We start from the raw sequence: 10,793 nt of genomic DNA, 5'->3' as shown, positions 1-10,793 counted from the left end.
TAAAGTTCTCCGTTCCAATACTTTACAAATTAAAGAACTTCAGTATTTCTAGATTTGGCCACTTCATAATTGATAAATTATGTAGTCAATGAATAGTTTTTCACTTATCAATTTATGAAAAAGTAGTGAGGATTCAACAACATATTTAGCATTGTGACTCATTCTGAACATAAAAGGAAAGTTAAATTGGTTTAAATAGGTAAAGTCATGTGCACTGAAATCTGTTTATCCTACCACTGTTTGATGGTTGAATGTTTGTGGTTCGATTTAAGTGATGTTTAAGAAAAGAGTTTTTCATTTCTCTCCAAATGAGATGCAGTTTTATAATTAATTGTCTCCCACACAGAAGTACAATTAATACATACCAGACCCTGAAGAAGAACTCATAGAAGGGAAACTAGACTCTTGATTTTTCTATTTCTTAAAACATTAAAGACTAAAACATGATAAACAAGCTAGATTAAGTAAAACTCAAAGAGCAGTTTAGAAATGCAGATATAATTTCACCCCCAGATCATGAAAAAGTATTTGGTGTGACAAAGGTGTTGTCAGTACTGTTTACAAGTTTTTTTGTCATTACTTATTCAACATTAGTATTCAAGTTGAGACAGATGACAGAGTGCTTTGGTTCGGGCAAAGCTCTTCATTGTGAAACTAGGGTGATAGATATTTGAAAGGCCTTGTTTTAATTTATAACCACTTCAGAAAACCTCTTCCAGGTGACTGATATTATCATGGCCCCTATGTCATAAAAGAGGCAACTGTGTCTCAGGAAGGTAAAGTGGGCCGGGCGCGGTGGCTCAAGCCTGTAATCCCAGCACTTTGGGAGGCCGAGACGGGCGGATCACGAGGTCAGGAGATCAAGACCATCCTGGTTAACATGGTGAAACCCCGTCTCTACTAAAAAATACAAAAAACTAGCAGGGCGAGGTGGCGGGCGTCTCTAGTCCCAGCTACTTGGGAGGCTGAGACGAGAATGGAGTAAACCCGGGAGGTGGAGCTTGCAGTGAGCTGAGATCCGGCCACTGCACTCCAGCCTGGGCTACAGAGCGAGACTCTGTCTCAAAAAAAAAAAAAAAAAAAAAAAGGAAGGTAAAGTGAACATCTCAGGGTCATGTAAGCAGGAAGCGACAGAGCAGTGACTTACAGTCAGATCCTTATTCTCCAGAGTTAGTGCACTTAATCAGCATGGAAAGAAAAGAAAAAGAAAAAGAAAAAGAAAGAAAAGAAAGAAAGAAAAGAAAAGAAAGAAAGGAGGGAAGGAAAGAGAAGGAAGGAAGGAAGGAAGGAAGGAAGGAAGGAAGGAAGGAAGGAAGGAAAGAAAGAAGGAAGGAAGGAAGGAAAGGAGAGAGGGAGGGAGGAAGGAAAGGGAAGGGAAGAGAGGGTAAGGGAAGGGAGGGGAGGGGAGGGAAGGGGAGAGGAAGGGAAGGGAGGGGAGGGGAGGGAAGGGGAGAGGAAGGGAAGGGAAGGGAAGGGAAGGGAAGAGAAGGGAAGAAAGAAGCAAATTATCTCTTGCACACAGCATGGTAAAAGAAAAAATAGTCTAACTCATTTTCTTGAGTAAAATCACGTCCTTTTATCATAGTAAAAGCTTAAAATAGTTAAAACCATGAAGAAATCACATTTGTGTTCTGCTCACAGATAACAATTACAGGTTAAACATAAACATTTATGTGAACTCATGAAGTGTAGAAATCAACAAAACAAGAAAATGAGTACATTTCACCTACTTTTGAAATGTTACTTGATCGACTTGCAGATCTCCCTGGGGATTTTTCATTCTGAAAAATAAAATTGGAAACATTAATTAAAAGCAGGTATGGCACTTTCACCATACTGGACCACTGAGAAGAGAAATCACAGCACAGGGAAATTTGTGAATGCTCTCTACATTGTTTTGACTAATACACATACTGATTGCTTACACAGAATGCTTTTTTGTTTTATGAAATCATATTTCTCTAATATATATTAGTGTACTTTTAAAAATGCTTCAATTAATATCTGATTATTAATCAGGTTACAAGTATTTGTTTCCAGGAAATAATTATTTCTCCAGAAAAATTTTTGAAATTCTTTGAAACTAAAATTAGACAGTAAAAGTGTAGTCTACTATTTCCTCTTTTGCCCTTGCAACTACGCACTTCTGAGTAAACTCTGGTTTTCAACATCATTAAATATTTTGTGCTGGGTATATGGTATATACATCCACCTTGTATTCTTCTAAACTGCATTTTATTTATTTTTTGTTATTTTACATCTTTGAAATTAAAACATTTACTTTTTAAAATTTAAGATGCTTCTGGTTATATATTTTCAAATTAAAACTTAAAACTTTTCTAAATATTTATATCCTCAGTTCTTTCCTCTGAAAGAATTTTTATTTAGCAGAAAAGAGGCATGAAAAAAGCTTTTGAAGAAATGTTTTTTAAAAGGTCATATAATTTTAAAGTAGAAATGAACCTTAAGTAGTTAGGCCCTCCCATTTGAAGTCCAGAGACATTGTGTTCCTGAAAATTATATAGCTACTTTTTCTACTGTGCCAATGATGGTGGATAATCAACTGGAAAAAACAGAGTTTATAAGCATTATGCATTTTACATGTAGAAAGAGATCAAAGATCAAAGTACATCTCTACTTCTGTAGGGAAAATGTTAGAAGAATCAATTCTGAATACTAAACGTTTATAAAGGATCTGACATAACATTGTCGTTGAAATAATTTACCAATGTAAGAATTCCATTTCTTTCCTTTTTTTTTTTTTTTTTTTTTAAACTTCTGGACTCAGCCCCAAAGTGGGCCTGAGTAAGCAACTGCAATGCAACTTGACATAGGCCATTTTTGAGAACTAAGTTGTTATAACAACCTTTGGGGCCGAAATTGCCCATGATGACTACTTGAGACAGTTTTAGAGACACAGTGATGACAGGATATGGCAGATGTGTTATTGCAGAAAAACAGTGGCTGCATTCACTGCAAACTGTCACTGTGTCATGTGCAGACTTACAGATATTCCAGCTGAACAGTACTTTTTCCTTTACATGCAACATCCATCTCATAAAACCACTGATGTCACTGTGAAGCATGTTATTACAGACCGAGATGAGTCACAACGATATGGTTAGTTACACCTCATAACAGCTCCATGCTCCAGCTGGAGATTAATGTGTACGCCACCGCAGACATTTTTCCCTGATTAGCTCCACTGGTGATGGACAGAGGCACTTTTCTACTGACATCTCAACTCCTCTTCTAGAGACTAGAAAACAAAATCAATCCATCTTTCCTTCTCAGTGAAATTTAGGATTTTGACACATTATTGTGTAGGACAGAGTCACATAATATAATAGGCTTTGGCAGATAGTGGTAGCAGTGGTTATTTTGTTACGTTTTCTATATTTACATGACATTTGAGAACATGATTAAGAACTAGAATTGAAAGGTGCTGCCACAGGAATCATGCAAAATAGGAAATTTAATTTTGCACAGGATTACTTAATTTTTCAAACTAAGTGGGACTTCATGGTGTTTTGAGATAAAACAAGAAAGGCCAGATTCACTTTACAATTGTGTGAGTTCACCACAGAGATATAATAAGAATATTATTTCCACACTCTCTGCCAGCATCCACCAATCTAATGGGGGGAAAGCATCTGACTGATTATTTGATACCTCAAAGGATCTTTTAACTTGAAATGGATTGGCTTTATTTTCTCCCAATATAAGGTCAGGCATTGAAATAAACAAACTTAGGCAAAGGTTAACATTTTTGCCATGGCTACGTTCTCTGTTGTTTCTATACCAGTACATGGGAGAGGAAAGGGCATCAGAAAAGTTAACATGTGGGAGGACAGTGGTGTACACTGTGCTGTGCCGGCAGTGATGTCAACTGAGAGACTGTCTTGCAATGAGACCTCTGGTGATGTGCTAGCTCTGGCAGGAGTATATTTTTGACATTCCTGGACTTCAATTTCCTTATTGTAAAATGGGGGGATAATATCTTAGAAATCTGTGTAAGGAACGAATGAGTTATAAATGAAAACATTTTATGAGTTGTGAAGGTATGACATTTCCACTATAATTCAGATGTATAAGAAACACTGAATGAGCTTTCTTTAAAAAAATCATGGTGATCAACATAGGTCACTATACACTTCTTTTTTTTTTTTTTTTTTTTTACATAAATATCTTAGTTTCTATATCTTTCAATTCTGCCTCTGATTCTGGCACATAAAATTAAAAAATTTAAAGTTAAATCATTCTCTGCCCAGGGGGATTAAGAAAGTTGGTTTGCCTTGCTTTTGACGCAAAGCACCAGAAGCACTTCCTCTCTTGGAAAACGTCCAAAGCAATCTGTCCAATTTGCTACTAATTAATTGGGTGGCTTGTCCCATTGCTATTGCAATGTCATAGTCTTCTTTGCAGATTAGTCAATATGGTTGTCATACCTCATTACAATCAGTTTAACTACTTTACCTTAGATTAAATATGAGCTGTCTCAGAATCTCAAAATCTAACATAACTTACTGGCACCCAAATTATAGTGACCTTGTAGGTCAATCAAAGTTGGAAGCAACAAGAGTTCCTAACAAGTCTGCGTGGAATGGACGGGATCATTAAGCAGTAATGTTGGATTTCATCACGTCATTCACAGTATACAGACAGGGAGAGAGACTTCCAGTTTCGTAAGTTTTATTGAAAATATTTTAATATTTTCAAGAAATTTCTAATCATCGGTTTGCTATGAATATGTCTGATATTAATAGTTCTGTTTTGTGATTATTATTGTTTTTCAAAGTTTATCCTACTAAACATGGTTGGATTCGTTTTACTAGCAAGGAAAAACGATTACCAAATGAGAAAACCATTACCAAGTTTTGTTTTAATGAATTTTTGATGTTATACTCTAAGGAAAGTGACACAGTTCCTTTAAAACGAAGTGGTCTTGGCTGGGCGCGGTGGCTCAGGCCTGTAATCCCAGCACTTTGGGAGGCGGAGGTGGGTGGATCATGAGGTCAGGAGATCGAGATCATCCTAGCTAACACCGTGAAACCTGTCTCTACTAAAAATACAAAAAACTAGCCGGGCATGGTGGCGGGCGCCTGTAGTCCTAGCTACTCGGGAGGCTGAGGCAGGAGAATGGCGTGAACCCGGGAGGCAGAGCTTGCAGTGAGCTGAGATCGCACCACTGCACTCTAGCCTGGGCAACACAGCAAGACTCTGTCTCAAAAAACAAACAAACAAACAAACACCGAAGTAATCAGTCCTAAGAATACACAACATGACTGGACATGTATGAATCTAGGTATAAATTTTCTGTGTACTATGTCATTGACTGAGGGACATAATGGACATAATAAAGTTTAAAAAAGTGTTTTTTAAGGTAACCTGGAAAAAAAAAATTTCTGCAGAAAAAAGACACACTAAGACATTCCTACAGGGACAACTAATCTGATATTATTCTGCAATTTTATTTCCCCCTTTTTTTCAGGTTAAAAATCCCAAGTATTTGAAAGGAGAAAATAAGGTAATTTGGAGGGTCATCTGAAAACTTTTAAGTAGACAGTAGAGCAATTTTTGCTAGGGTAATTATAACTTGGAATAGAAGAAAAGTCTTAAACAATGTTGTTTGTAAACGAAAAATAAGCAAGGACATGGGAAAATTGAATACTGCAATAAAATTTGATTAAAAGATATATAAAACATCTCATGCCTATTAAGTGATAAACATTTAATGTCTATGAAACATTTAAAAATTATTTGATCTTAAATAATACTTTAACAAATATTTCCAAGTAGAGATTTTACAGAGTATTTTTTTTCAATATTGAGCCAATACAATTAGAAATCCAATTTTGAAAAGTGACTCATAAGTCTTAATCACCTTAAGATACTTTTATATAATACTTGGTCCAAAGGAATGAAAACTGAAATAGAGCCAGAAGCCATAGAATATATAATATTAAAACCTATAGAATGTTGCAAAAGCTGTATCCAGATAAAAGTTTATAAATGTTTTCATTATTAAAGAACACAAGAATGTAATAAAAGAAACATAAAAGCTAAAACTAATTAAATTGATTTAAGTTAGAGAAAGGATAAAAAGATTTTCTTAAAGAAAGTCTTTGAAAATAATTGCAAAATAGATGAACTTCCTATAAGACTTATTAAGGGAAAGAGAGAAAAAAATATGACATGAGAAATGATACATAATCACAGGCACAAAAAACTATATAAAAAGAATGCTACATGTAACATTATTGTAACAAATATGAAAACCTAGATGAAATACATTATATTTCAGTAAAGCAAAAACTCCCAGAATTTGTTCAAGAAAAAGAGAAAAACATAAGGTAGTTAATCAAGGAAATATTCAAAAAGTAAATAAAAGTCTATATGCTTCTAAAATGAATAAGGACGTCCTGATTTTACAACTAAGCTGTATTTTACTTTAAAGAACACATAATTCCAATATTATGTATACTATTATTGTCACAGAAACATAAATTTCCCTAATCCATATTATTAACATGGCATATATGAAACTTCAGATGTGTTAAGATAGTACTCCCTACCCAGCCCCCCCAAAAAAAAAAAAACAGTAGGAAAAAAAAAGTGGGGGGCGGGGGGCGGGGAAGAAAGAAAAAGAAAATTGTGCTCCAATCTCATTTGGAACTACAGATGCAGAAAATCTTTAAAAATAATGTATATTTCAATAGTAGCATATATCTTTGATACATGAGCAGTGTATCACTAAAATTACCAAAGAATAGAATAAATAGAATTTATCTATTTCAGGTTTTAAAAACTCAGGACACCTGTCAACATAATCTATTAGATTAATACATTGAAAGAGACAAACATTATGATTTTATAATTAAATTCTGAAAAGATATTTGACAAACTCTGGCAGTCTTATTCTAACGTAAGCTCTAAGTAAAAAAAGAATTGAAGGAAACCCCTTGTAGTAACAAAGACAATATTCTAAAAAAATACAAAATATAATTCTAAATGTTAAAATACAGAAACTATAAAAATTGAAGAACATCTGTTAGAGCTTCTTGCTATTATTATTCAACTTGTCTTAGAGTTTTTAGCAAATACAACAAGGAAATGGAAAACTTTGTGGAAAAAGTATTGAAAAAGAAGCAATAAAACAATCCTTTCTTATTAATGACATAATATCTTAGAAATCCCAAGTGTCTCTGGTTAAGAATCAAAACTGCTACAGTTAATTAGACTTTAGTAGAGTAGTTAGATATAGGACAATTATACCATGGCAGAGTCTACTAGGTTTCCTAAAATCCATTGTCTTTTGCTTATGCATTAATGGAATAATAACTGAATATATGCCTTCACAGTGGCATTATATCTCCCAGCCTTCCTTTGGTTGTAGGTTGCCTAAGGTCAAATTCCTTCCAATGAGATGTGACCAGAACTAACAACTGTCAATTTCCTGCCTGTCACATGAATCTCCCATACAATTTCTTACATGCTTTTTTCCTACTGCTCTATGCTGGGATGGACACTATCAGGGCAAGGCAGGAAGCCACATATCAAAGAAGGTAGAGCTGAATTCTTGTGGGTCTTTGAGTGACCATATAATGAAAAGCCTTCTGCCAACTTGGAGTATATACTCTAAACCATCATCAGAGAGAAAAAAATAGTGTATTTCTTGTGAGCCATTACATTTTTGATTTATTTATTATAATACTGTGTCTACCCTAATGGAAACGCTATGAAATCAACAGCTTTCTCTTAGCAATAAATATCTAGAAATGTAATAACAAAAACAAAAACTGTAAAACACTTAGGAAAACTTAACAAGGACATGAAATTTTATTCGAAAATATATTCTACAAAATATTACTGAGGAGTATAAATTGTGATCAGAACAAATAAAGTACTATACTTTGATGGGAAGATAATTTTCTAATATATAAACCCACTACAAATTGACATATGAATAGAATGTAGCTACAATTAAATTTCCAACAGAATTTATTTCTTGTTTTCTGGAGAAGAATGGAGATAGATAAAATTACCTTAAAGAAGAATGATCTTAAAGAACATATACATAAAAAAATACCTGAGAAGAGCCAAGAAAATAATGAAAAAAAAGGAGAGCTTCTTATGCTAGGCATTGCAAATATTAAAAGTCACTATCATTAAGTCAATATGGTATTGGCATAGAAATTAAGCAAAAGATCAGTGTAATCAAGAATAGAAAATCCAGAAATATATGTAAGAATCTCACATATAAAAATATTTCCAGTCAGTATTGAGGATAGTTGATATAGTAAATGTTGCTGGACAACTGGCTACCTCTGTGGAAGAAAAAATCAGACCTCTATCACTTAGCATGTATAATCATGGAGTCCTGATGGAACAATGTCTTAAATGTTAAAGATAAAAAAACAAAACAAAACAAAAAAAACAACTTCGAAATAAGCCTAAATTACGAATTCAATCTTGGGATGGGCAAGATTTACATAGCTAAGACACGAACCGGAAACTATATGTCATTGGTATATTTGATTATCCTCTGTCCAGAAATATACAAAAAATTAAAGTGAGTAAACAATTGCATTAGTAAACCATGAAACACAAATGACTGATAAAGTTTAATTTCTAGAATATGCAGTGGTTTTGTCTATTCACAAAAGAGGCAACAGAAAGGAACCCAATAGAAAAAATAAATGAGCAGAGATAGAAACAGAAATTCACAAAAAAGGAACTACATATTGTAAATAAATGTATGGCAAGATGCTCAAAATCATGAGCAGTCAGAAAAATGTAAATTAAAGTAGCAACAAGACTTCACTTTTTACTCATCACTCTGAAAAAATTTAAGAGTTATAGCTTCTGTTGCTGATGGCAATAGGAAGAATGAATACTCTCAAAAAATGCTAGTAGAAATGTGATTTTCTTCTGCAATATCATTGAAAAAACATCTGGCAACATATATTGAATTAAAAATATTACTTCATGCAATAATTTCACCCTTGGGAATCTCTTTCAGAGAAATACAAGCACTAGTACATAAAAATATGTGAATGAGGACACTTAATACAACTTTGTTTTGAACTAAAAAAAGAAAAAAAAAAAAAAAAAGAGAATCCCAGCAATAAAGATGGGACAGTTGTTAATTTAATGTCTCAAAGCTTTAAACCCACCCTTCTAGCTTCTGTTCTGGGCTAGGACTCCACAAACCACTTTTCTGTTGTGTCATGTGACTCTGTTCTAAGCTCTGCTTATTGGGGAGTGGGGGTTGAGGGCGGTCACAGGGAAACTAGAAGGCTAGAAAACGAAAACAGAATTTGCTCCATCTATTTGATTTCTATAGGCTTCTTGTGTTTGCATCATCCTAGAAATGCTTCTTCACCCTGGGAGTTAGTTGCAATCCCCTCCTGTAGCAGCAGCTGGCAGCTAGATACACAGTTTCTAACACCCCAGAAACAGGCTCATTGCACTCTTTTGAAGACCAGCTGTTGGATTCTTAGAATTCCAAGAGGTTTGAGTTCCAGTTCCATGGGGCCCTCCTCCAAGCTTTTAATAATTTTAATTTCCTTCCCCTGTTCACTCAGACCTAGGGAGGATGGCTGCTTCCTACAACTCCTGCCTTTGCAACGTCTTTGTGTCCTTATTTTTTTTCCTTTCAGTTACCTAGTTAATGATCTTTTACAGCCAGGGAATATATCTTTATATTAAATTATCTGTGTTAAAACAAAAGGCGTCATTTCTCCCTCTTGACTAACAGAATAAACAATGCTCATCAATAAAGAATGGTTAAGTAATTTATAGTAGAGCCAAACATTGAAAATATCATGCAGTCATACAAAATGAATTGGATCTCCGGCATTTGAGAGATTTCCATAAGATAACTTCAAGAGTGGAAAGTAAAATAAGAAGTGATAAAATACGATTCTTTGTAAAACATACCAGGATAGAACTCTATAAGTATATATGCATGCACAGGTTTGTGTTTAGACATGCAGTAGTATATGACTATATAAGCATGGAAAAAGTCATGGAAAGTTATGCAAAAACTATATTAATATAAGTTATTGGGTAGAGAGGTGGGAGGAAGGAAGAGAGTCCAGCAGGAGGGGAATGAAGAAAAGAGAGGAGACGGGGGTCAGGGAATCTTAAAAAGCAAAAGAGAATGTTAAGAGATCTGTGTAAAATTATATATGGGTATGATGTGCATACAGAAATTATAATGCAAATATGAGGTTATATATACCATTGGCAAATGGTAATGTTCATGATATATTGTTAAGGTAATCAAGTTACAGAACAACGTATAGAGGACAATTCCATTTCTTTCAAATAGATTATGTATAGAGAGTAATTCCCTTTCTTTAAAAACAAACAGAACTCCTATATATTTCTACATATTTACAGATATATGTTTGAGCAGAAATATGTTAATCCAATCTTGGCTATTAACACAGCAATCTATGTACAATGGTTACCTTTAGTCCTTAGCATGGTGGGATTGAAGGGAAGCAGGCAGGCCCATGGGAATAGTCTAGCTTTTTCTTTAAACAACTTTGTGTATAAAGTTTTAGTTGTTTTAGGCCAGGCAAGCTGGCTCATACCTGTAATCCCAGCACTTTGAGAGGCCAAGATGGGAGGATAGCTTGAGCCTAGGAGTTCAAGACCAGCCTGGGCAACATAGTAAGACCTTATTTCTAATTTTAGAAAACAAAAATAAATTAAATTTTAAAAGTTTACTTCTTTTTTATAATCTTTTAAACAATAAAACATCTAATTAAGAAACTCTGAAA

The 10,793-nt window shown here is 34.2% G+C and overlaps 1 protein-coding gene and 1 long non-coding RNA gene across 22 annotated transcripts in view; one reads left to right on the top strand and one right to left on the bottom strand.

Moving 5' to 3' along the window:
- MARCHF1 (membrane associated ring-CH-type finger 1) overlaps window positions 1-10,793 on the bottom strand; it is an 833,115-nt gene that overhangs the window by 172,325 nt on the left and 649,997 nt on the right. For 17 of the 20 annotated variants that reach the window (XM_071092868.1, XM_071092866.1, XM_071092864.1 and 14 more), the window contains one exon: window positions 1,731-1,781. In XM_071092868.1, the coding sequence (XP_070948969.1) occupies window positions 1,731-1,781 (51 nt within the window). Of the gene's footprint in view, window positions 1-1,147; window positions 1,179-1,730; window positions 1,782-10,793 lie in introns of all 20 variants that reach the window. The other 3 variants (XM_071092874.1, XM_011752940.2, XM_011752941.3) reach the window with 1 other exon arrangement.
- Window positions 2,320-10,793, top strand: part of LOC139362288 (uncharacterized) — a 37,386-nt gene continuing 28,912 nt past the window's right edge. The window contains exon 1 of one of the 2 annotated variants that reach the window (XR_011620855.1): window positions 2,320-4,685. This is a non-coding gene — a long non-coding RNA (uncharacterized lncRNA). The remainder of the gene's footprint in view (window positions 4,686-10,793) is intronic. The other variant, XR_011620854.1, reaches the window with a different exon arrangement.

Source organism: Macaca nemestrina, chromosome 3 (assembly GCF_043159975.1).
Source record: "Macaca nemestrina isolate mMacNem1 chromosome 3, mMacNem.hap1, whole genome shotgun sequence".
Classification (NCBI taxonomy): Eukaryota; Metazoa; Chordata; class Mammalia; order Primates; family Cercopithecidae; genus Macaca; species Macaca nemestrina.
This window is presented reverse-complemented; position numbering and strand designations above follow the sequence as displayed.